Consider the following 27,667-nt stretch of genomic DNA (forward strand, 5'->3'; position numbering starts at 1 on the left):
TACTACCTTAAGACTTAAATGCCTTTTAAAGAAGAAAATATGTCTGTACTGATACGGACAAACATATATGCAATGTGTAAAATACAAGAAAAAAAATATGACAGACAACTTATTTCTTGTATAAGGAATTTTCTTAAGGTGTTCTGTTTGGCTTTTTTTTTTTTGGTTTTGGGGTTTTGGTTTTTTTAATTTTCTCTGGTAACTATGCCATCACTGTAGGGTGAGGCCAAAAATATCCAGATGTTTTAATAAGAAAGATTAAAAATCTCACTGATCAAATTTTGTTTTTCCAGAAGACATATATTAAAAATGGAATTAAAAACTGCTGGCAATTTTAGAAAACAGCTCATTTAGAATTACTCCAACAAATCCCTTCCAGTTAATGCGTTTGTCATATTTTTTAAGAAGGGAGCACAGCAGTTTTGCAATTCATTAATCTACTTTTCTGCCACACGTAAGCTGACAATTCTCAGTTACATTCCCTAAGTTTTGCAGAAGTCCATGCAATTGCAGCAGAAATTTGAAAACCAAAAAAAGCAATGCTATGCATCTTAGAAGAATATCACCTGAAGAAATTTCATCTGTGTTGCTGATGAGTTACTTTGCTAGTAGAAAAAAAAATGTCACCTATACAAACACATGGCATACTCAAGGGGAATTTAAAAAAAAAAAAAACAAACCAAGGATGAAAACGAAGACAAACACTCTTGGTCCAGCTGCACCCAGTGATCGCTAAACAGGTAGACCATTTATGTATTCAAGCAACTGAAGGCCAACCTTCCTTAGGAAATAAAAATCCCAAAGGAAATGAAAGTGGAAATGAAACCAAGGGAAAAGGTATTTGGCTCTACACCCTAAGGACTGCCTACAGCAACATATTACAGAGAGGTCCCTAGAGTCTGGCTGAGCTTCAACAGTGGCACTATTACACCATAAGTATGGGGTCATCAGTGGCATAGTTGGCTGATTAAGAGATGAGGTAATGTATTTACTTATTTCAGTAAGAAACACCACAAAATACAGCCATACAGTCTGATGTACAGAGAATTTTTGTCAGATAGCAAATACAGCAAAACACTGAAATCAATCATTTAATTAGAAGTGGCTGAGAGACTTCAAGGAGATTGTAGGTTACCTATTTGCATAGAACACAGAGCAAACCAAATTAACCCAACCACCAGCCTCAAAAAGAAAATGAAAAACAAAACAAAACAAAAAAAAAAACCAACCCAAACCCTCAAAAAACACCAGACCACAAACAGAATAAATTTGTATTTGTTCCAATTTGTTCCACAGAAGGACTTTTCTTTTTAACTAAGAATTACCTACAGGGCAGGTATAGTAGCTCTTAAAAAGAACACTTGCTTTTATTTTATATTTATATTTTATAACATTTTATTTTATTATATTGCTTTTATAGTGTGGATAATATCAATGCTTAGAATGGTTCTGGGTACAAATAGCAGCTTTCTTTGCACATCATACCCATGCAACTGTAGAGAGGCTTGCTTTACAACTCTTTACAATTGTAAGATCCCATTGCAAACAGAGTTTGTATATGCACCTTCCATAACCAAAAATCTCTTTTGACTCCTACTGTAAATTTCTCCTTTTACATCTCCTAGATAAGATGACAACCTTTCAGTGTTGACTTTTTCCTCCTCCTCTTTAAGGCCTGAAAAAAACACAGCTGATTTTATCTGCAGAAATCCCACCGTATGAGATTGGCTAAGTGACAACTTCTAAAATGACCACCAAATAGTAGTAGCATATAAAAGAAAAAACTTTACTTTACAGAAAGTTACTTGCCACTTCAAAATTGAGGACTAAGTCCTACCTACATGCTGGCTACAGATATTTGCTTCACAAATTTTCAATGTAGGGATGTTATTAAAAGAAATTTCAGCTGGTTTACCTCTCAAGACTAATGCCCCAAGTATTTTTTTGGCACAATGCTACAAGTATGTTACAGCATAGCAGAATGTAGAATTTCATCAACTTTGACATACTTGTGATTGAGGCAGTATGGACTTCAGCAGTACTAGACAAGGCACAAAGAAGCCTATGCAATTTACATTAGTCGAGCACAAACAATAAGAAGTGGGTATTAGTAATTATTTTTAACACACAAAGAATGCAAACAATCTTAACATGCAAAATTATGCATCTTTTAGAAAGTAAAAGAAAATAAACTGATGCCTTAAAACAAGAGCTTGCGATTACTGCGGAGCATGATAACAAGACCAGCTTAGACATTCATTCATCCACCTCTAAGGTCTCCCTCTTGGGGCAATGCCATCATTCGCTCTGCCTTGAGTTGTCTCTAGTTCTCATGTGGGCACATTATAAGCCAGATAAATGGCTAAACTGACTGAAAAACAACCCCTCCTCAGAAGGAGAAATTTCCAGCTGGATCTACAAAAGCTGAACTAACTGCTCAAGTATCTGCCTGATCATTAGAAGGTGTGGGAAAACTGTCAGGAGTGCAAAGGAGGATCACCTCTTTACACAGCAGTATGATCCTGCAGCAGCTAAAACTAATAGGAAATAGCATCCTTTGTAAGACAATAACGAGAGGTTTTAAGACCCTCTTAACCTTATGAAAATGCCCGCAATCAAAATCTGGCACCAAAACACTTCAATAGTGTATACAAGAAAAAACAGGTGTCAAAAGTTTCAAAACTGTATCTTTGTAAGAGCTAGATAAAGGGTTTAGGTGTTTATTCCTTGAACCCTTAAAGCCTTCCATTAGCAGTATGACTAGACTCAAAAAAATGGTTTAAAAAAAAATGGCTCAAACACACTGTAACCATGGGGATTCAAAGCAAAACTCTGAATCCATCATAAATGAAAGATGATAATTATCAAGAAAGAACACAAACTACTGCTTTGTTTCTGGAGAATGTACTTAATATCTTTCCTTACAAACCTAAAAAGTATTTGTTCTGAGCTACTGTCAAGCATCAGAGCCCTGTTGTACTTCTAGTGATTCTGAACTAGTGATTCTGAAGAGCAGCTACGAATGCCACCATTATATTAATATACTATTTAAATTTTAAGAACCATTATGGATTTGCCATCATAGCAAATAAAAAAAAATTACATCCAGAAGATACTATCACATATTAGTAAAGGATGTTTTGAATTTAAAGCACTTCAAGTCTAAGGATCTGGAATCAGGGAAGTGAAGAGACAGATGTGCAGGAAAGACTGACAAACTCAGGAGTTGCAGTTTCCACCTTGCATCCCCGCAAATAAATTAACTAGAAAAATATTACAAATTAGTGCTCAGAAATTTTGGATTTGATTTTTTTTTTAATTAAATGACAAAAATCAATAACATGCATTTTTTCAACAGGGTCCCTGTAAGTAATTACAGATCCCATATGCTCAGAGGAAACTCAGATGCTTTGGATTCTCAATTCTCCTGTTGACATAGCACGACACAAAGTCCCTGTTGAATTGCCGGCTGCTATGATCCCTGCACATTTTCAGCATCCATACTTTTGAAGAGATACTCTTTGTATAAATTTGGTCTAAAATTCTTGTTCAAATGTACATAATCCTGGATTTTACTTCAATGGATCCCACTAACCATGTAATTCAAATCATACTTTGCAACTGCCCTATTACTATCATTTGACATTCTTACTAAATCATATATTTTGCAATACATAATGGTGAGGGGTATTTATTTCAACAGTTCTGTGAAAAGGAGTATTTCTCCTCTGAAAAGTTCTGGAATACTAAACTAGAAAAGTATATTCAGTGTGTTTATAAATAAAATATTCATAACATCATGCAAATGCCACTAAATCAAACAGATGCACAGGCAGTCTTGAGTCAGGTAAATGACATATTAGTATGAACAATCATAAAAAATGCATAAAGAGTAAGAAGCCTATTTAATGAAAAAACATAGAAATGTTTCCATATGTTTTATGAAGTATTCTTTACTTTTTAAATGAGCACATTCAGATTTAGTCGCTGGCTTTGTTTCAGAGAAACCCCATCTGTACACTACATCGCTTACAGGCACATCTCAGTCATGCAATAGCTATGTCACAGCTCATATATCAAATAAAAATCACATTCAAGGCCACACAACCTTATATGCCCAAAGTCTTCCATTCTATTTAAAGTAATCCTAAGAGAGCTCTTATTGCACCTCACTGCTGATGTCACATGACTTTTGTTGGGAAACAGAGTCCTACAACTGAAATATCAAACAGCTCTTAACACAGATGAGAATGATCTAAAGGACAACTCTATTGCACTTAGATATTCTGGAAGGCGCTTTTTTTTTTATTTTTTTACAAAGAAACAGGTGTGGAATTAAAAGTATAAAAATAGTAGCACTGCACAACATTATGCTGTACTGCGAAAAGCAGGATAAAACACAGGCAACTCACAGCAGGCTTAAGGAATTCCTCTGACACATTTAGATTCCAATGCTAGTAAAGCTGATTGCCCACACCAAGGACAGAAAGTGAAGAAGTTGTTATTTGACCTTCCCAACATCAAAGGTCTCAGTGCCGAGACAATCTCATTTCAAACCCAAGAGCAAGGATAACCGACAAGTGATAATCAATGGCAGTTTATAAACCCATTAACTTTTGTTGCAAGGAAATAGTATGAACAGCCATGTTAGAAATCTCTGAAATCATACAAACACAACTTATCTCTTCCACAGAACACACTGAGCAAGCAGAACAGGGCTGAAACATTTCTCTATCTCCTTTTTTTCCTCCCTCTTATTATCAGAAAGTTTCCTTTGCCAGAGAGAAATTGTGCAAACCAGGAAAAATATCTGAGCTAGTCAGCTAAATACAAATGCCTCACAATTGAAAACCACTGAATCAACTGGAAACAACTGAAAAATCTTCAGTTAAAAGGAAAGATGCATTCTTGCCACTGTCTACAGTTACAAAATGTCCCTGAATTACTGGAAATATAGATTCAATAGTTCTTGCCTGGTGACTTTCTAAGCTAAAGAATCTTTCCAGTAGCTTATGAAATGGCCAAGTCACTATATAAGAGTATGTTAGTTGTTTTGTTGGGGTTTTTTTTATTTTAAAGATTACACTGAAGAATGACATGGCAATCATCACGAAATCGTATCAGACTTACTTAACTTCAAGAAGTCACTTTTACGGGTTTTTTCCTAACAGCATTTAGTAACTTGTATTTAAAACAGCAAAGCAAAAGAAAGACAAGACAACTTCGATAACATGTCACAGGCAGCAAGCTTTTTAAACTTTAGGCATTGTAAGCCTGGATTCTCATAATACTGATGAAACATTTCATTTTGCAATCACTACTCGCTACAGATAAAGCTATAAAGTTAATATGCAACAAAATGAACAGAAGCCTCACATAAAGAAAACATATACACAAGATACAAATTAAATATAAACCAATAGCAAAATATAAACTTCAGCTAGTACCAAAAGCTAACAAGGGTCAACTGCATTAAACAGACACAGCCTGATCAAGAGGACAGTTCTGAAATCAGCTGGCTCCAGTTAGAGATCTGAGGGAAATAACATTTCAAACAGAAAATAATTTGTGAAGCATCAAGTAACAGAGAATGAAAAGTAAAACCAAAAAGCCCTGTGATCATCCAGCCTTAGTTCTTTAAAAATACAGGCCACACAATTCTTCTCCTGTGCTTTAAACAGCAGCATGCATCTATCAAAAAAAAAATGCTTGCAATCTCAGAAAGTTGCTGCAGTCATTAACTACTGTCAATATAAAAAAGCATCTTCTAGCTGGAATTTCTTTTGGCTGCCGGAATTTGTTACACTTCAATTTGCCAGACAGAAATGTTTTATTCTAAATACACGATGCAGACAACTGTCAGTAGATTTGCCTCTTACAAAGCAACTTTTACGGGCTTGTAAGTAATTTCTGTTACGAACCTCATTTCCCATTCTGAAGTCCACATGAGCCTTAATATCAGTGGCCTTTCAAATGCCAAAACAATGATTTGATCAACATTTGGAAGTCAAGCTGCTCTCTGAGGGAGGACAAAACAATGTACAGCACTAACCTGACATAAGCAACCTCGAAGCTGTTTCTCAGCATATGCTGGTTTTGTTTATATGCTTAAAATCACTGAAAGCCAAGAAAAAAGGGCAAGGAATGAAAAGATATTCCCCACTTGAATACAAAGACTTACCCAAAAGAGTGTTCGTGTGTGTGCGTGTGTGTGTGTATGTATCTTTTATATAGGTAACAGTGAATTACAAAAATTCTACTTATTTGAACTCTCTCATCTAAATAATGATTCAATGCCTTATGAAAAGAACAAAGCATCTTGACTCTACAGCCAGCAAGTTTCTGAGCTCCCCTGGTAAGCTTTGTCCAAACAGGGAAGCATCCATAAGAGCACTTAGGCTCTGAATTGTGATTTTAAGTGCAACTGCACCAAGAAGTAATTTTCTAATTGACTAGAACAAAAAAGCTCTGTACTACCTCAATGAAATAGAAAATGACTTCTAAGGAGAGGGGAAAATTTAAGTGTGTTTTACAGAAATGAAGAACATATTTCCCTTTAGATTGTAAAATGCTAGAAAGACCTCTACTGAGGTATTGAGTTCTGACTACAACTTACTAAACAGCATATTCTTAATGACAAAAAGTTTCAAAACAGCAATAAAGCAAAGTCAGAGTTGGCTAAAAAAAAAACAACTAGTTAATGATGCTATTTTAACTATTTTTACTTTTTCCACTGTTTTTACCTATAAGCACATTCTGCTAATTTTTCATTATCACTTTAGTCTTTTCTTTTTCACGATCACTTTGGTCTTTTCTTTTTTCTTTTCTTATATCAAGTTTTTTCAATATCCTGCCACCTTGAACAGTTTTTTCTTTCTGCCATTCTTGAGAAAGTCTTCAAACTGACTCCTGCAGTATTTCTGTGATTTATCAGAAGCTTATACTTTCATAGATGAAGTGTGGACTGGAATTCCAAATAGACATTCAGGCAAATACTGAGGCTGGCACATTAAAGCTTCAAGTTTCACTGGTCTTTGCAATAGGAACTTTTAAAGTACTATAAATGCATAGGAAACAAACATGCTATCGGAATACATTCAATTATATCCAAACAACTGAGAGCAAAATACTGAAAGAAAAGGCTGCAAAGGAGATTAAGGAACGTGATACACATAGAGAAATTGTTAATCCACTCACAAATTTGACTGCATTACAGCAAATAAGAATTTCAAGAGAACACTAAAGAAAACCTCATCAAAAACTAATTAATACACAGCTAATCATGTCATTTCGAAAGCCTAAGAACAAAGCCACCTGATGCAATTAAAACAGTCCCATGTTCACCCTGGAAGGATTTGTACAGTTAAGATGGGTTCCAGAAAAGACTAGGCAGTATTATAGAAACATACGACAATCTTCATAACTCAGATCAGCATCAGAATACAACAAGGAGGGAAATACACAAATCTAGTTCTCTATGAATTCATCCATTTGATTTGTTCGTGTGCTTCAAAGTATTCTGTTATGAAGTCTGCAGCTTCTTTTTCTGCAGCCCAGTCTTCTCATCAAAAGCACAGCAAATATAGCATATGACTGAATGCTTAATAGATGAATATTAGAAAAAAATATGTGGCAGTGTTCAAGGCCAGGTTGGATGGGGCTCTGAGAAACCTGGCCTAGTGGAAGGTGTCCCTGCCCACAGCAGGTGGGTTGGAACTAGATGATCCTGAAGGCCCCTTCCAACCCAAACCATTCTGTGCTTCTGTGAACTGTATTTCTTTATTGATCTCACAACCATACATGTAGACTTTACCATGGTTACTGCAATGCCTTAATAACTGATCGCCAGCTCCTTCTGTTGATCATTTTCCCCTCCAGTTTTTAAGTTAGAACAGCTCTTCACTGACATCGTTAAAAAAAAAAAAAAAAACAAAACAACCCTTCCCTAAAGGTTTACACTCAAAGTCAGACAAATCATTCAAATAAAGATAAAAAAGGAACTGGGAGGGCATGAGCTGGGAAGACTGAGATCATAACAATAGTTTGTTCCAGTACTAGTCCCTTTTCCAGCTATTTTTTCTCTGTATTTACAAAATACTCTGTAAACGCAAGGGTAGTTTTTCAAGCCCTTGTGCAAATTTACAGAAGTCAAGTTTTATGAATTAAAGAAGCAGTTGTTCTTTTTGCTGAATATGGTAGAGGTACTATCTTGGTGATAAGCACGAATCTGCTGGCAAGCTGTGTTTCATTGATAACATATGGGATACTGCAACATATGAATGGATAGCATCATAAAAGTGATCCCACTGGGAAAGTAGCCTGGACATGAAGTACACATCAAAGCAAGTTTTATAAAAAGCTCTCTTGAAAGACAGAAGATCAAGTGCTTAGCACTTTGGTGATCACAACCACCTCATCTAAGCTCAGTGGACGGAATACAGAGTTAACTTATGAAACCAGAAGCTATGAGAGCTATAGCAAGATGCAATCATACGGGCTTTCAACAGAACCACAAATGCTGGGATGTCAGTGCCTCAAAGCTTTGCCGTAAAGCTTACAGTCAGTCTAAAAAGAGTAGACAAATATCTATGAACTCCCAATGTTTCTGAAGTGATCAGTTTGTTGGCACAAACAGTATATTTTTAGACGCAATTTCCTACGAGCATGCCCAGAATATTGCAGTTCATCCTGAACTCTACCTTATCTTCGTTACAACACAATTTCACAGCATTTGAAAAGCTACTGAATACATGCAGAAACTGTATTCTTTAGAAGATAAGTGGGAAAAGAGTAAGTATAACAGATATCTAACAGGTGTTTTACACTGTGTAAATTTAGAATTGTGTTCCCTAAAATTCTAAACTTGCCAGTCAGTCAGGCATTTACTGCCAAGAGTGTACCAAGCACAGGACTGTAACTACTTACAGCAGCAAATATTCATTGTCAAGCACTCATTCAAAAATTGCATTTAAGCCCTGGGTTAAAAATAATAATCCCTGTTCCCAATTCCTTGTTTTGTTAACAGATCATATCAAAACAACCCTATACTTCGGTACATTTTGGATGGAAGGAGAGACTGTTCCCTTCTGGAAGGCACTGCTACCACTTGTTTCCATTCTCGTGGGTAAAAATGGGCTGACTTCTGATACCAAGTCACAACAGACTCATGTGATGTCCAAAGCCTCTGAAAAACATGTATTTTATTTCTAAGTCTAGTCATCCTTTGGAAGTGTAGAAGTTTGAAACCTTATCCTTTACCAAGCAAAACCCTAACTCAATTTCTTACTTAAACTCCTCCTGTTGCTGAACTCACTGCAGATGGATGGCTGACTACTTCTTCATAGTGGTAACAAATCTGAAGATACTCAGAAAAGAGAATAATTCTGCATCCCCATATTTAGTTGGGGTCTGGATTTCTCAGATGACATGCTGACATATATGTTAAAGGGGAGCAACAGAATTTAACATATTCCTTTGACAGTCAAAATATCAGACAATACAAAGTCAGAAAGCTGAATGGACCCAGCTATCACACAGAGGGGTACAACTACACTTGGAGGATGGTTTTTTGCTACCTAAACTGAAACTGAAAGATATCAGATAGCTTCTGAGTACAATCCACTGAGCGCACACTAAATAGGCTGATACAGAGATACCAGGGAAGGGATTTTTCAGGATTTTGAGAAGACAGTAAAAAGATAAGAAAAACATTCCAGAACATATATCAAAAATGGAAATCTCAAGGACTCCCTGACTTCCTAAAATGATAAGTTGCAACAGCTCGTTAAGTGAGCACAGAAACTTTTCTTGGTCAGCTTGTAGTAAAACATGTGACTAGTTTATTAGTGTTTTTACTTGTTACTACTTTTCTTTAGAAGCTTTTAGTTAGCAATTTCAGTTACTAAAATACCTAGTTTAAGATTTCTTTGCTACATCATAAATCTGAGATTCCATACAGGAGAATGAAAAAAGACAGTGGAGATAAGAAAAAAGTAGTTGGCACAAAGCTGCTGTATCCAGCTGTGACGTTATTCAAGCAAGGTAAAAACAAGAGATCTAACAGCAGAAGGGAACTTAAAAGTTTCTGCACAGGTGCAAGAATACAACACTAGGTTCTATGATTCTTGCATCTTCCTCAGAATCATTCAGTATTCACTTTTCAGAAAAGATAGAGCCAGACAATATGCTCCTACTAAGGTGACAATTCATGCAGAAGAACTAAATGTTGTTTCTTAACACAACCAGACACCTCAGAGCAATGAAGCTTTTCTTATTCCAACAGCAGGTAGAGAAAAACCATGTCAACATCTTAAATGGAAAAAGTTGAAAAATTACTGCAATATTCAAAAACAAAAAGGAACAACAAACAAAAAAAAACCTTACCACCTTTTTATCAGTCTAGACTTAAAGCATTTCTGTAACACTACCCAAGAGCCGCATTTCATCTTAATTTCTGTATTTTCAACATAGTTACTCCACATATACCCTGCAATAATCGAGGGGGGGAAATGGGTACAAAAATCCCCAGAATAAGCATCTTTAATGAGAAAAACATTTGAAACTACAGCCAAGCAACAGTTTTACCCTCCACACCTGACTGATCAGATTCCTTGCTGTTTATTAAAGCAGAAAAACAGCCAAATCAAAATGAGAAAGGAAAAAAATCAAAAGACCACTAAAGCACGTTGAACATCCAGGGATGTGACATAAAAATAGTGAAAGGAGGAAAATCATGATCACGAATGAGGTGCAGCAACAAATCAGGGTGTAAAGACAGGAGAAATCAGCATAAGAAGGTGCAATATCTGGATTTATTTATCATGTTGTCCTCAAAACAAAAATAAAAGGGGGAGAGGGGGGAACCAAAAAATAAGGATGAAAAAGGTAAAAACAATGAAAAAGTAAACCACACATTTGTTTTGATGTGTATCCATACCAGCTTTATGATACAATCATAACAGAAAAACTAAGCTCAGACTGGGGACTACGCTTATTTAGATTATCTCCAACTAAAACAAAGGTGGTTTTGGAAATAGCTCTGATTACTTTCTCTGAATCAACAGCAGCCCCGGTTCCAAAGCATGTTTTGGAGTATGTTAAGCAGATGTAGGAGCTCTTTACTCTGCATAAGATAAAGCTCCCAAAATTCAAGACGTGTGGTTAGACATAGAATTATGACATCTCCTTAGAATTCAAGCTTTTAATTAACATACCACATAGAATGGTACGTATCTTTATTGATGTTAAAAATCCTACACAACAATACTGCAAAGTAAGGAGTGCTTTCCTACAATAGTGCCACACTTCAAAGCAAGATCAAAGCAGTTCCATCTGCTGTGCCATATTTAATTTTCCTATAATGCTTCACACAAACAGAAGGGACATTCACTGAACACTGTTAAATAATACCATAACAGAACACCTCCCTTTCTTCCTTTATTCCTCCATAATTCCAAAAGCAAAATCAAAACTGTAAAATATTAATTTAAAAATTTTCTTGCATATTATTGCTTCCTGAGAATCAAATATTTCATTAACTTTGTCTGCCTTATTGTTAGTACCTTTTTAACATTCCTATTTATTTCTACCACTGGTAGAATTTTTCTCCAAAAGAACTGCCCACCTTTAGGGACATAATGCTAACTAAAAAAAACATGGTCAAAGCACCACTCTAATTGTCAGCTAGTGCTGTCCAGTAAAATAATACTTTCTGTTCTGACCATTACCTTATTAGAGGTACCTTGCATTAATTTTATTGTATGAGTATGAGTTGAGCTATATAGGTAGGAGAAACATTATTCTTTACTGCAATGGTCACAATAATCATTCCTCAGTCTGTATTTGAACAGTTTAACAGCTTAATCTCCCACAATATATAGTCCTGGAGAATATACTTGTCTTGACTATCCATGCATTTACAAAGTGGGATTTGAATCTATAATCTCTAGTCTTAAAATAATCATATGTAGCTTTTTACAAAGCCTGATTTAATATAATAATAAATCATACGGAGGCATCGTACTAGCAATTGCGATCGCAGTGTTTAATACTCTGGAAATTTTCCATGGCAGGAAAACCATTAGTAGCTATCATCTTACCTTTTCACAACAACCAAAAGGCTCCCACAAATGGAACGTAGTTTTCCATGTTATTCATTAGAGTCCATTACATAGAAGTAATGTTACAGCATACTATATTTCGTAAACTATTTGCACTGTAGGCACTGTTATGAGTTTCCAGCAACAGTCCAATACTTGGAATCTGCCACATGATTTCAACTTATTCCAACTTTCAGCTGATCAAGACTACACACATTATGCAAACTCACTACTCAAGATCAGCCTTCAATACTGCATGTTTGCAAACAGAGAACATGCTTCTACTGTGTTTAACAGTGTTTAATAGTAAATAGCAACTACAAAAGCCTGAGAACTGAAAATTGTAAACAAAACGCTGTAACAGGCAGTTTTAACAGCTCCCAACAGCTTTGTTTTCATTTTAAGATGAAAGGAGGTCCATGAAACCATAAACAGAAAATATTACACAATTACTAGATATAAATTATTGATCATTTCTTCCTGTTGTATCACCTGTATTCATTTTCATTTCCCTCTCAGAATATCTCACTATATAAACTGATTTCATAGCTTACAAAGTAGGATTCTTTAATCTGAAGAGGAAAAGGAAAGATGCTGAGTTCTGAAATTTCCACAACTGTCAAACTACCAGAGTGATCGTATCAGAAGTATTTGATGTCATAAATTAGTATGCTTCCTAATCAAACAACAGTGAGGCTGAGTTTATATTATACATACTTATAGCATCATAGCTCAGGTTATATCTAGTAGGCCTGAGAATCAGAACAGGAAACAGATCCCAGAGCATCATCACTGAGTTTTAAATAGCTTGGACTCCTCTGTTATAATTCTGTTTTAATGCTTAAAAAGGTAATAACCAGCAGTAATACACTAGCCATATTAGCAGCCCTCCTATATGTACAAGGAGATTGTGATGAAGGCGCAGCTAGGCTCTTCACAGTGGTGCCTAGTAGGAGGATGAAAGAAAATGGTTGTATTGAAACAAAAAAGGTTCTGCTGGGATAGGAGGAAAATTTTTTTCACTGTTTGAACAGTCAAGCAGGGCTACAGGTTGCACAGAGAGGCAGGGTGTTCTTACTCTTGGAGATTTCAAAGTCTGAATGAATAAAGCCCTAAGGAACTTGGTCTGATCCACGACTGTAGCAGAAGATGAGACTAGAGATTTCCTCCTGTCCTTCCAACTTGAATTTTCTGATGACCTTATTATTTTTTGCCAGGACCAAAGAAAAAGTTTCCATCTGCTCTTTTGAAAGGCACTGTTCAGCTAATGGTAGCATGACTGGGGTCAATACTTCTCTTGCAGGACCTCTGCAAGCACATTCTTCTTAAAACAGACACCATAAAAACCCTATGACCTTCTCATTCACATTCTACTTTTACATTAGCGACCACTGGTGGCTTCCTGGTTCACCCTAAATTTGACAGCAAATTCTCTGGGTCATCCCCCAGAAAAGAATCTTTCCTTCTGTTATCTGAAGCTTTTTATCATGTCTGCTCTATGCTCTTCTCATATTTTGCAGATCCTATCATGCAGCATATTCACGACTTATTTCTTCCCAACTGTCTTGTTATAACACTTAATTCCAGTAGTTTAGCCTCAACATGCTCTGCTGCTCTTAGAAAAGAAGCTACCAGTTCAACCTCCCTGTGGAGTTTTTCACCTGATACAGTCCATGGCAGTTAGAACACAGCAAAGAGGCAGCCTACCTCCCTGCTGTCCAAACACACCTTTCTTAATGCAACAAGAAGTAACATAAAGCTAACAGCTGAACAAACTAAACAGGTGCTCTCAGTCACAGCTTCCATTGCTATTTGTGCAAATAAACTACAGACTCTGGAGGAAGGGCACTATTTATAGCTCTAGGCTTAGGTGTCTTGCTTTTTGCAGGCCACCAACATACCCAACAAGAGTTCACTGTTAATTTCAACACAGACACTGGACTGAGTTCTCCTGCAATTCTGGAACACAATTCAACTTAAGAAGCTTATATACATATATGTACATCTATAGATCTCATGTATCTCTTTCACAACCTATTGATTTTTTTTTTTACCTTTGCATTTTCTCTGTGACTCTGCTGTTGACTCTCAGTATACATCCACTTTCACCACAACAGATGTTTTAGAAGTCTCAAGTGGACTTTTAAATACATGAGATTCTTCAGCATGATGTCACAAATCAGAATCAAGCTTGTATGAATGCTCTAAGTATGTCTACCACCATTCTTTCATCAGAATGCTGTATGTTTCATTTTCAAACCTTAATAATATACACTAATTTAACCAGAAAAAATAAAAAGGCAATTCTAATGACTGGTTTACATGCCTACTTCACATGTTAGTTCCTCATTTCAGGCCACTACAGAATCATTACTTCAGGCAGAGGATTTACTAAGAAGCTACTCAACAAGCTGAACTCCACAGATTACATCTTAAAGAGATGGTTAAGTCCCACCTATCCCATGTTCAGTGTCAGTTCATGATTTAAGAATATAACTGAAAATGTTTAGAAGAGAAGAGAAAGGATTATACACAACTATACTGAGTTCAAATAATTACGGGCCAATTTGTGACTAGGTTGCTTATCCACAGTCTTTTTCCACCTGAAATTAGAGCTGATAATCTATCAGACTTCCAAAGAAATTTACAATGCATAAAAATAAATTTATTTACACATTGCATTTATAATCCCACCTGAAGGCCAAGTACACATGTGGATACAATCACCCATGAAAGACAGTAAACTGTTGCCATGGTTTAAGCCCAGCTGGTAACTCAGAACCAGAAAGTCAAAAACACAGTACTGCACCAGCTACTAAGAAGGAGAAAAAACTACTTCTACTGCTGAACCCAGGACAACTGTTTACACTGTGCAAGTCTCATACAGCTGTGTCCTGCCACTCTCTAGCAATTACTTAACAGAATACACTCTCACACTTTGATTTTAATCAGAAAATTTAAGTAGAAATGAATGCAAAAACTGGCTATATTACGTGGAAGAGAGATTAATGCCAATATGCTGCAAGGAATGATTAGAGTTTAACAACCTGCATTATCACTAGCTTCAAAATGTTGGGCTTTTGGTGGGTTTTGTGTTTTGGGGTTTCGTGGCCAGGGAGCAGGTAAGAGGAAAAAAAAGGTAGTTTTTAAAACAGTGGTATTAGAAAGGCAAGTCACTTATTTCAGTCTTTTTCCTAAGTGGTTAAAAGAACTATGCAGCAGCTCCACAACCCTTTTTTATATGTACACCTGGGAAGAATACTCAATCCTGTTACTTTCCTCAGCGTTACCCTGATGTGGTTTAGACCAGATGTTTAAATGTTACAGTATGTACATTTTCTTCTCTTCTTCCAAGGCAAAAGCAAAATAAGAGGAATATTTGACTTCACTCCACAAGAGACCTATTTAATAGTTTGGCGGTTATGTAAGTAAAGGTAGCTTGGCTAAGTCAATGTTGACGACATACAGAACGACATGATCCTAATGAGTTGGAAAATATTGGCTCTCATGAGATTCAACCAGATGCTACTGCGCTGAGAAAGCTACTGTATTATTGAATTTCATTTTTATGAGGTAAAATTTATTATTCAACCATTAAGGTATCCCACATGAAATCTTGCATAAAATAGTTTTACAGTTACTTTCTGGAAAGTAGATTTTCTTTTAACTTTAAGACATCATTTACATGAGGGATTCAAATGCCTATTTGATCACCTTCAATAGAGAAATGTAAGGTCTGCAAGCAATTTTCCCAAAAATACCAGATTAATGGAACCGAACTGTCAACAAAATAATGAACTACCTGAATAGGACAAGGAAAAAGTGGTAGCAAGTTCCAGTTTTCCAGAGTAAACTAAAGCCATGTGTGACTGTGTATATGTTTTCTTGGCTGCCTGAAATGGTTAGAAACTGAGCGCTTCAGGTACCTACTAACAAATAATGAAAAAATATAGAGTAAACTTATTCCACGGGATTAACTACACTCAACCTTTGGAAGACCTTAACTGGCACTATTGTTCTAAAATTTTGGTATTTTGTACACTTATTTTTGAAAAATAAAGTACAATAATAATTGTAAAACAATTTTATTAACATCAGTGCATCCAATATATCTACTTGCAAAAATGTAGAAAGCGTGATGCATTTCAGATTCACATTTGTTTCCACATTTTTAGTGGACGAAATGCAAAATCAGGATGCTTCAAACATGTGCAATCATAAGAACTAACATATAATTGAACTGACATGGAACCCACTGTTGTGGTTGTATACCAAAAGGATTATAAAATAAAACCACAACACAAACATAAGTTTCCGAAGAGCTCTGTGTGAGCTTTTTTTCTTTTTTTCTATACGTAATGCATTATCAAAAACTTATAATGCCTTTTTCTTCACTCATGAAACACAGCAAGGAGCTGTTTGCAGCTGTTTTATTTATCCATTTCTTATTTTGCATTTTGTCACTTTGTATTCCTATCTACTATTTTAAATTTTCTATTGCTTTTGTTCTTGCATAACTTCTATTTTAGGCAGCATTATTTTTTCTTGTACTTTTAATGTTAAAGGCTATTTACTCAAGTAATAAGTTTCATGGTTTACGCTTACGTAAAGTTTTTTATTGTCTTGGCTTCTCTGAACCCCAAAAATACCAGTTGCCATTTGAAAACATCTTTTGCCATGCAGACACTTCAAAACATGGCTTACGAAAGTGCTACAGTATCACTCCAATGAACAGAGGTGCTCTCAAAAATCCCATTAAGTCATTACCTGTATTTTTGAATTCCAAATCAGTCATAATTAAAAATGTGTTCTTAGCAAAATTAAACAGCCTCAGGCTAGGGCAGGCATAATATTTAAGAATATTTACAATAAATATCTAGTGTAAAACCATATAATCTTCTTGAAATGCTCATATAATGAGTCCTTCACAAATTCTGAGCTCAATTAGGTAGTCTCAGTACCATACTGATCTTTCTACTGTCGTTTTAAGATAACAGACCTTACTGATACGTATGACAAACACAAACTTTAAGTAGTACAGGCATTTCATTCTTAAATTCTGTCAGAACCCAAACACACACAACTTCCTTTTGAGACTTCAAAACTTATTTTTTCAGACAGCCTGCCTCTGGACAAGTCAATCAAAAGAGAAAGTCTCAGACCACCTGATGAAGACAGCAAGTCTAATAACCAGCAAAACTATGAATTGAGGACAGGGGTTTTCTGTTAGTAGAAAAAGGTTTCTGAAGAGCAGGGGGAGGAAGGTAGGTGGGGAACACAAGTTTGCTAATCTTGAAGGATTTTGCCCTCCTGGTATTCCATTTATTCCCAACAAGAATTTGTACAGGAAAGAGACTGAGTTTGTACTGAATCCCTACACCATCTTCAGCATAAAATAGTTCTGAAAAACATTTCTGCTCCAGACAAAAGACAAACCAAAGGACAGAGCCCCCACATACTAGATACAAATTCTGTTCCTATGTTTCTGGAGCTACACAGTGCAGAGCTCCCTTTTTAAACCACATCCAGAGAAAATCTTTCAGGAGTTACCCAGCAGACAGGTTCCCAAAGAGGCCTATTCATACCTTATGAGACTCTCCACAGCATGTCAAAGGGCCAATAGTCATGCGTTTTTCTGTGATGTTCTCTCCTTTTCCTGCAACTCCTGTATCTGTTCTTGTATTAAATTTTGGCTTTCTTATCTTTTACTGCTTTTCTACTTTTACTCTCTCTGTTTCTCCTCCCACTTTGTCTTCCCTTGCATATCTCTTTCCTTTTTTTTTCTTTTTTCCTTCCTTTTTTTCTTTTTATTTTTTCCCTAATTCATCTGTTCTTTCCCTACAGCATGTCTTATCCTATATTGTAAAGCACAGTTTCTTTCAGTGATGCATTTTTAAAACTGGAGATGGCTGTGTTGGAAAAAGCATAAAACTAGGGAAAATAATTCCTGCTAAAAAAATGAAAATGTATGCTGAGAAGATGCAAAGGGTTGTGGTATCGCTTTTGAGTTCAAGTAATACTAAATCAATGTTATGGAGACACGCCACTCCCAGAAGCACCTGGCACAAAGCAGCAATAGAGGCATCAGGAGCTTAGCAACAACTGTTTCGGACTATTAAGTCTCTTCAGTCACCACACAAAAAGTGGCAACACAGACACAGGCACTTGAGAAACATGCAGGCTATGTAAACAAATGACAAACACATCTGAGATGACCTACATACAAGGAGTAAATTATAGAAGAAAAATCTGACATCTCAGTACATTTTCAAAATTGGCATCTGGAATGGCAATGCGTAACTAGAACACTTCTATAGGAGGGCACAGTTTGTTCACAAAGGACAAAAAGGAATGGTAGTGCACTGTGTATGAAGAATGTATAAAATCCTGTGATCTAGACGTTAGGAAGGCAAGGTTGCTGGAAATCTCTGGCTAACAGCAGACCATTAAAAACAGGAAGACAAACCACACAACCCATTTCTTCTTCTTTTTTTTTTCTTGAAAATAATGTCATGTCTGGGCAGGGCTTTTTTATTTATTTTTAACAGAGACATAATAATCTAGATTATGAAATAGCTGTTTGTCCTGCTATATTTCTAATTAGTTTGAAAGATGGTTTTTAGAAGTTTGAAACTGTAAAGCTAGAAGATAACTTGGGCAACAGTACTCATGAAACCCCCAGTTTCTGATATTTGTAACAGCAGAATAAAGCAATGAATTTCAAGAAAGATCCCACAAGAAATAGGATAAAGTGAAGGTAAGGAGATCTTTGATCCTATTGTTAACTTTCCCTGCAAAAATACTACAGTTTCATAGGAACAAATATCAGAAAAAGCTAAGGAACAAAGGAAAAGAGCTATAAAAGAAAATAAAGCAAATACGTTAATACTTGGATTATTTGTACAAAACTGATCAAAGAAACAACATCCACAACACAACAGGATGAAAAGCTATTTTCTTTAACTACTGCTGTGCATAGCTAAACATAAGCTGTGATCAGATGGAAAACACAGCACCAATGATAGAAAGATTGCTATTCCTGTGAGATATTAGGGAAAAGCTCATCTCTACACCCACAAAATTGCTCAGAGTGAAAAAGGCAGGAGGGGGAGCCCAAATAATACTCTGCTAGGCTACTCCCAGGCCCACCACAGGAGCCTTCAGCCCATCAAAGGCTGCAGAGGGGCATGCAATGGCAAGAGGAAACCCAAATCAAGGACTCCTGAGGAACATTAATCAGCTGTTGATTTATGCTGGAGAAACTATGCTGGATATTAGTAAAAGAGTATCAGTGATTAACAGATGTGCCTTGTTCCCTGGAAAGTTCCTTGTTGACTACTTTTTTTATTGTTTTTTAGTGAAGTAACTATGAGGATAAAGAAAGCTGAAATTCCAAATTCCCTGTAGAATTACAGTCAGGTTATTTTAGAAGCTTATACACATACATAATATTGTTAAGGAGATACTAAGTACAAGGATGATTTTCAACAAGGCATGGTATTAAGTTTTATACAAAGGTAGTTTTATGGAAAGAACAAAGCTATGAATTAAGACTAAAGGGCAGACAGCAATCATTTCATAGCCATGAACTCAAAGCTACCTTCACTAGTTTACGTGGAGTGCAAGGACAGAAGTGTAAAATTTACCAGGTCAAGAACGTAGCCCCAAACAAAAGAAGATCAAAACATGTGTACTGTACTGTTCATTTACTTTAAAATATGTGCTCCATATTTCTGTTCTGCTGATACATTGCTAGCATGGTTGTATCACAGGTCATTGTACTGAAGGACTGAAACATGTCAAATGAAGTTAGTTTGGAACTGTGCAAACCCTAGGACCATATGAAATTATCAAATGACTGCATTTTCACATTTTTCTGAAGTGTGGATTGTAAACCTGCTACCTTCAGCAGCACCATTACTTGAAAATTAGAACATGACAGTCTCACCCTTCGGTGACCCACACAGTCTAGGAGTGAAGAGAATCACTGACTTTTGGGAAAGAAGATAAAACTAAGCATTTAAAACAGTTATTCCAAGGGTTACACACCTAGAAATATAACAGGTTTTTTCACCATTAAATCAATACAGATTTGACTTGAAAAAAACAAATAGACTGAAAAATACGACTGAGAAAAACACAACTGATAAAATGTTCCAGTAGTAGTCTAATCTACTATTCTGCTTCAAGTCATGATTTACTACATCTGAAACACTCTTCTAACACGTTCTCCAAGACTGATAATGAGATTCCAAATGATCTCAATTATTCTTGTTAAGTGTTTATTCACAACAGATAAACAATAATGAGTCTAAATTATTCTAGCCTACATAGAAATATAAAGAAAAAAGGTATTCTTCTGGATGATCTTTCTGCTCTTGAAGACTACAGTAAGGTGGTCAAAATCCTTAATTTACTCTACAAATCCATAGGTATTTTGCAAAAGTATGACAGCAACCAATTTCATTATTTATATCATCATCATCGAGACTTCCATATTTTCAGCAGTTTCAAAACAGTTCAGTAACATTTATTTATGAAACTGGATGAGAAACACCTGCAGCCCTTTAAAAAATTCAGTGTATGCCATTGATTAATAAAGCCCTTAATAATCCAGCTTCACCTCTGAATGATCTTAAATTACAACACTGCACCATATAAGGCAGCAAGGGTGGATGTTTCAGATGAGGGAAGCATGGAAAAATTATCCTATATGGGAAAATTAAATACATCCAGTGATTGGTGCCAAGGAGTGAAGCTTGGTGGCTTAGCTTACATCCTGGATTTTAAGCATAAGCTATAAATACCCATACATATACAAAAAACATTCTGTCTGTTAAGTACTGCAAGTAAAAGCATGGATTTAAAGGATATAGTTGTATGCACATTCACTAGCAGTGCTCTGTGCAATAATAAATACTTAACCAAATGCATCACATATTTACCTGAAGTTTGGAAAACCTCACTCAGTAAAGCTTCATTTACCACCACCGAACTGATGTTTCCAACAGGATGACACCAGCTCTGATAAACAGTTTGAAGCAGAAGGGTTTGAGCTCTAGTTGCTTGAACTGTCAAATTAGGAAGTTCAAATATGCATTCTCTTAGCGGGACATGAGTTCGCTTGGTCCTGTTTAAAATATTAAGAGAAACAAAAGGAAAATCATTACTTTGATGCATAAAAGTAACCATTTAAAAACTTAGTCATAAAATACCAGACTACAAGCAGTCAGTTTGTTAGGTTGGAGCTGTGTCCCTGTTAAATTGCTTCCAAAAGTTAATTCTACCAATACTGAAATTCACCCTAAACAGGTCTTCTGTTACATGATTTAACTTTGCATCTCTCTCCAAAACATGAAAGGGAAAAAAAAATACATATATTTTATCTAATTACCTCCTGGGTTTATAATATTTAATAAAAGCAATTCCAGATGCTCACACAAAAATAAGAGCTACTCATAAAATCATGCACTTATTAAAAACACAGAAGAAATCTGTTCAAAAATTGAATTTTCTGATTTTTTTTATTTAAAAGCTTACAGTGAATCACTAAATCAGATATGTTCAGTGTTCAAAGAAAATCACATACAGACAATATCCATACAACAAAATACAAAGAGCCTTGCATTCCATATTTGTCCTCATATTCCATATCTGGCTGACACAGAGTTCATTAAGTGATTCTGATAGTCTCCAATGCCTTTTTCCACATAACTGGGGAGTAGGAAGTGGTGAGAACAGCCATTGCGAGAGTAGTACAAGGTAAAGGACACTGTTTGGAAATAAACTCTTCTGTGAAAATACAGTCCACTATCAAAAAGAAGTCTCCGCCACAATTATAGTGAAGTCAAGTAAGTCACCTTTTGCTCCTCATTTCTACACTATTACCTGAAAATAAGCAACAGGTTGATTTACTACATCCAACAAAAGCTGTAAAGGTCCTTTAATACTGTCATATTGTCAAAAGATCTTCTCCCTCAATTCCTTGTCAGTACAGCTAACTGAAAACCATTTTATCTGGAGCAAGAGGAATTAAATCTCATCACATGTTGGATACCTATAGTATAAACAAACATCTGTACCTAAACTGGCTGTACAGACCCTTTTAAGGTAAAACGAAGGAAAACAGCACATATATATGTAACAGCCATTCACTCTAGATCTGAAGATTAAATTAACTACTTCCTACAGGTCACTATTTCTGCCCACAAAGATTACAATTATCTCAGCTGTGGATGTCTACACCATAGAACAAGATTTCATAGATCAAACCCATCCACAAAAGCCAATTCCATTGCTCCTCACTAAAAATAAAAACCAGGGGATAAAAGAAAAACTGATTCTGATGAAAGAAGATATTCAGGAAAGTTTCGCAGAAAATGGATGAAAATACAAATGAAGGCCAAAGAACAAACAAAAACAGACGTTGTAGACTTCTGTAATAGTAATCAGTATTCTTTACACCAAGGCTTTTCAGCCTCATAAAGCCTGCAGTCAGGATTACCTGTTTGAAAAAAACACTGAGAAGGGGGGGGGGGGGGGGGGGGGGACGGACCAGCAACAAGAATGTCCAAGTTGGAATTCACTTGAAGCTAATGCCACAACTGTGCTGCCACCTTCAAATGCCATTTGCAGAAAAAACATTAAGGAAAACCATTTCATTATCTCCCATAGGGAGAACTCAGCCTTGTGTTTGGTACCAGCAATTACCCTCAGAAGGAAGGAAAAAAACCAAAAAAAAACAACAACAACAAAACAACAAGAAGAGCAGCCTGCTGTTTCAGTAAAACTATCAGTCAGCCAATAACAGCCAAAAGTAAGCCATGGGCAACACAGTCTAGTGTGAGGCATCCGTGCCCATGGCAGGGGGCTGGAACTAAATGATCTTAATGTCCTTTTCTAACCCAAACCATTCTGTGCTTCTATGATATCAATCAGAATTTTTTTCCAGTATTGCTTCTTTTCAAGCCATGAATTGTGATTTTTTTTTTTTTTATTATTTATCTCATTACAGAAATGCACTCAACGTTCCTTTCTGTTCTGTCCTGGGTTTAGCAGTAGCATTTTTCTCCTTCTTAGTAGCTGGTGCAGTGCTATGTTTTAGACTTTCAGCCTGGGAACAGCGCTGGTAACACTGATGTTTTTGATGGGTGCTAAGTAATGTTTACTCTGACCAAGGACTTTTTGAGCCTCATGCTCTGCCAGGGAGGAGGGGGAGCCAGGAGGAAGCAGAGACAGGACACCTGACCCAAACTAGCCAAAGAGGTATTCCATACCACAGCACGTCATGCCCAGTATATAAACTGGGTGCAGTTACCTGGAAGGGTTAGATCACTGCTTGGGTCGGGCTGGGTATCGGCTGGCGGGTGGTGAGCAGTTGTATTCTCTTCCCTTGTTATTTCCCTTATCATTATTATTGGTGGCAGGAGCAGTGATTTGTGTTATACCTTAGTTACTGGACTGTTCTTATCTCAGCCCGTGGGAGTTACATTCTTTCGATTCTCCTCCCCATCCCTCCGGGAGCAGGGAGAGGAAAGGTGGGGGGAGTGAGCTAACAGCTGCACGGCTTCTGAGTGACAGGCTGGGCTTAACCACGACATTTTCTTTTTCCTTTTGTTATCCTTTCAGATAACTTACATTTTCTACTATTTCCCTCTTATTTCTGCATAATATTTTGCAGGATTAGAACTAAACATTTCAGAGAAAAAGTTGCTGAGTATTTCAAAAGACAGGTTCCCTGATGCAAGATGGGGAAGGAAGAAGGTAGAAAACTTCTTTCAACAAAATTCAGGAGGAACATGACTCTGCAATAATTCCAACTGAAATAACATATTTGCATTAACAAATTCAAGGGGAAGAGAGGAACATCTGCGAAAAACTGTGACAATATGACAGTGAAAAAGGTATTCTCTTAAAAAGTTTGATTACTCATTTAATACATATTACAGCTACTGTACTGAATTTGCTAAATTTGAAACTTGAAAGTTTCACATAAAATAGTCCCTTAGAGGTAGTAACAGTGTATGATTTTTTTTTTTAACAATATGCAAATTCTACACTTACTCTATTTTAACAATCTCATAGGAGTAAAGTCTACTGGTCCTTTTCAGGTACCTTTCATTCAATTGCAGGAATGGGAAGGTGAAGAAAATAAATCTATTTTTATAGAAAAAAAAGAAAGCAAAGCAGGGGGAAGTACTGTACCATGTGTGCAGCAAATGTTGCTTAGAGGGAATTTTAACTAGACCTGGCTAGTGATGAAGGTACATTTAAAATTCAGGATTTATTATAATAGTTTTGAAAAACAAATAATGCATTTAAAAGAACTTAAAATATAAGTTTGCTACCAAACTGCACCTGTTAATACAGAAAATCCATCATTAATAAGGTACTGAGCTATATTTAACCAAGTTTTATGACCCAAGAGATAGATTCAAGCAATAAGTGAAAATAAAAGTACAAATAATTTTTTTCAGTAAACCAAGTCAGATCTGTGTTTCTATATTGTATCATTAAATTTGCATTAAGCATCTGAATATGACTTCATATCAAAACTCATCACCATATTAAAACAGTTATGGCACATAGCTGGAGTCTAAAACCACTATTTAAACTGCACTTTAAAAGTTTAACAACAATAGGAATAATTATTTCTCAAATCTTTACACTCAGGAGTTAAGATGCAGTTCTGAACATATGTTCATTTAACTGAACAGGTTAAAAACCTACCAATTCAAACACTCTTCTCTAGGGGAAAATAAATCCTAATGTAACTAGCAGGATAGGCTACTCATTAAAGCTGAAATTGGACAAGTTCCAGAATAAATTTAAGGAAATATGAACAAGCAAGTCTTGCTGTGTAGTGGCATGGAGTGAAAATGAATCTGTCCAAATTAAATGATTTTTAAATGCACTTTGGTTGTACCCCAGTTTGCTGACAAACTGTAATACAGACTTGCTGAAATATTTGGATAAATCTGGTATACCGCTAAAGAAAACAGTTTTCTTCACTGTTTTTGAATGAAAACAGGAATTGGTCCTTATTATACCCTGCGCATAGGCACCAATATAACCAATCCATGTATGTTCATAGGCCTGCTATGAAATATCTTCAGTTTGTAGACTTCAGGAACAGCAACTCATTCTTTTAAAATCAACACCTCAGAGTGCCTGAAAGAATATACTGGTGAACAGCTGGATCCAGAGGTTTATATAGTGTCCCCAACTGCAAGGCTGGAACCTGCAAAATGTTTTTCAAAAATTTAATTTTTGTTATTACTCATATCCTGTACAGTAAAATACGATTAGTTCATTTTTTCCAAAATAACAAAACCAGTAACCTGCTACTAGAACCCAGCAACTGTGTCTCAGAAGAACCTGAATGTAATTTAAATGCCTAAGTAACTTCAGTCACCATTTGCACTCCTTGCCTCTTAGGCAAAAAAACAACCTATGCTGGTTTTATATTTGACATGACCAAAGGCTTCAACTACATACCTATAACAAATCCATATTTCTACTTAATCTGATCTTTCACATCATCTTAAAGAAAATTAAAATGTTGATCCTTTTACTTAATATTTAAGCAACTGGGTAAGGGAAACAATGTCCAGCTGCTTTATGACGAATATCAAAAAATCTGAAGAGAGCCTGCACGGAGAAGGAGAAATGGAAAGGAAGTTAACTACTACAGTCCTGGAATTATTTAGCTGTTGCTCCTTTTTTTAATGCAAGAATGAAGTCATACATCAATAACTGTTAAATTATTAAATCTGCTTTGGAACTCTTCATTCCAAAAATATCTGCAAGACCGATGTCCTCAAAACCTCCTCTTCTATAGGCTTCACTAAAGGCTGCCTGACATCTTATGTCCCGTCTTACACAGAGGAATTTTCAGCAGCTCCAGGTGCCTTAGCCTCTTACTTGTAGGGAACACCACTACTCATGCAATTTATTACAAGGGAGAAAACAATGAACTTCAAGATTCACCAAATTTTTTTCTTTTTTTTTTTTAATGAATAAAATAAAACAACTTGTTCTGTCTGAAAACTTTAAATAAGGGATTAGAAGGGAACAAGATGATCATTTGAAAACTGACTTCTGTATACTATATTTTTAATATGAGCTCTGGAATTGAAATTGTCACTGGTGAAACATGTTTGTAAAGTGTTAATTCATACCTGAATTTCAGTAAAAACACAGATTTCCTTGAAATAATAGTGACAAAATAATGCAGGCAAAGTACAACCTTCAATATGTTTCAGATAAACAGAGATTATCTATTCTCAACTTTTGGTACAGTTTGTGTTTTAATGGAACAATAAAACCTAGTTTTATTCAGCAAAGCAAATATAAATGCATTATTACGAAGGAAAATAATTAATATAATCAAAGAAATTTCTAAAAGGAAGAAACCTTACCAAAAAAAATCCCTTTGAAAAAATGCATGACTCTGAACATACATGTAAGGAGCTCTAAATTTTGACTAGTTTTAAAATAACTTAGTTTATTTTGTTACATCTGGCCATTAGAAGTTATTATCATTAGATTAAAACTGATGATCATTACATGCACCATCATCAGATAACAATACTGGTTTGTGAAGCAACAAGGAAGCGAGAAGCAGTGACCTCAGTGGGATGGTTACTGTAACTTTATCTGCTGTGAGACACAAAGAGAAAAATGTAGAAGGCTGAAAGAAGAAACAAATGACCTGGAATGTGAGGGTAGGAAAGTCTTCATTTCCCTCAGCTTGAATCCAACCACACTTGAGCATCAGATGAGTCTTTCCACCCACTGGATTGAAAGTTTAAGGGAAAAAAAGGGAAGAAAGCAGCCTATCTCCAAGTTAAGTCACTGCCAACACACTTCAAAATACAAGGGATTTGAAATAAAAACGTGTTAATACCAACAAGGGGAGAGGTCTCAGGATTTTTGGACACACAATAAACCAAACTGGCTGCTAAAACTGTAATGCAGGAACATGTTAAACTTGCAGCTGCATTAGAAAAACATATTTAGGATGTTTAGATCAAAATCAGCTTACTGGCTTTGGGAAAACTCACGAATGGGACAGATGCTAAGGATGTGAACTCCCATCAGATTGCAAGTGGAGGTCAGACACTAATTACTCTTTCTTCCTTTGGGGAAGAAAAAAAAAAAAAAACATAAAAAATCCTTTCCTAACCACTAACTAATACTTCTCTCCAGAAAGAACCATTAAAGTGATATAGACAATCTATAAAAGACTAAAATTCAAAGTTCTCTGCTCTGAGGAGATTATAATATGAGCCCTCAGCCTTCTTTCAGTCTTTACTATATATGGCTAGCTTTAGACACATTATCAACCAACTGAATCTTGTGCATAAAGTTACATCTTTGAAGAACTGCATCTTCAGAACTCCACAAGGTGTGTGTGTGGGAAATCAGAAAACAAGGAATAAGAAAGTTTCCTCATGGAATGCAATTAATGCCAATTAAGGACATTTTTTCTCACACTTTAAACATCTTTCTTTACTTCTGTGAGGTCTGTAACTTTTTTACTTGAATCTGGGAAACTTATTGCCATT

At 35.9% G+C, this 27,667-nt stretch overlaps 1 protein-coding gene across 8 annotated transcripts in view; it reads right to left on the reverse strand.

The window, feature by feature from the left end:
• The window catches only part of VPS13B (vacuolar protein sorting 13 homolog B), a 439,567-nt gene that overhangs the window by 328,014 nt on the left and 83,886 nt on the right, over positions 1 to 27,667 (reverse strand). For all 8 annotated transcript variants that reach the window (XM_062627313.1, XM_062627314.1, XM_062627315.1 and 5 more), the window contains one exon: positions 21,044 to 21,228. In XM_062627313.1, the coding sequence (XP_062483297.1) occupies positions 21,044 to 21,228 (185 nt within the window). The remainder of the gene's footprint in view (positions 1 to 21,043; positions 21,229 to 27,667) is intronic.

Source organism: Pezoporus occidentalis, unplaced genomic scaffold (genome assembly GCF_034315485.1).
Source record: "Pezoporus occidentalis ecotype Australia unplaced genomic scaffold, CSIRO_AGI_Poc_V1 ctg3, whole genome shotgun sequence".
Classification (NCBI taxonomy): Eukaryota; Metazoa; Chordata; class Aves; order Psittaciformes; family Psittacidae; genus Pezoporus; species Pezoporus occidentalis.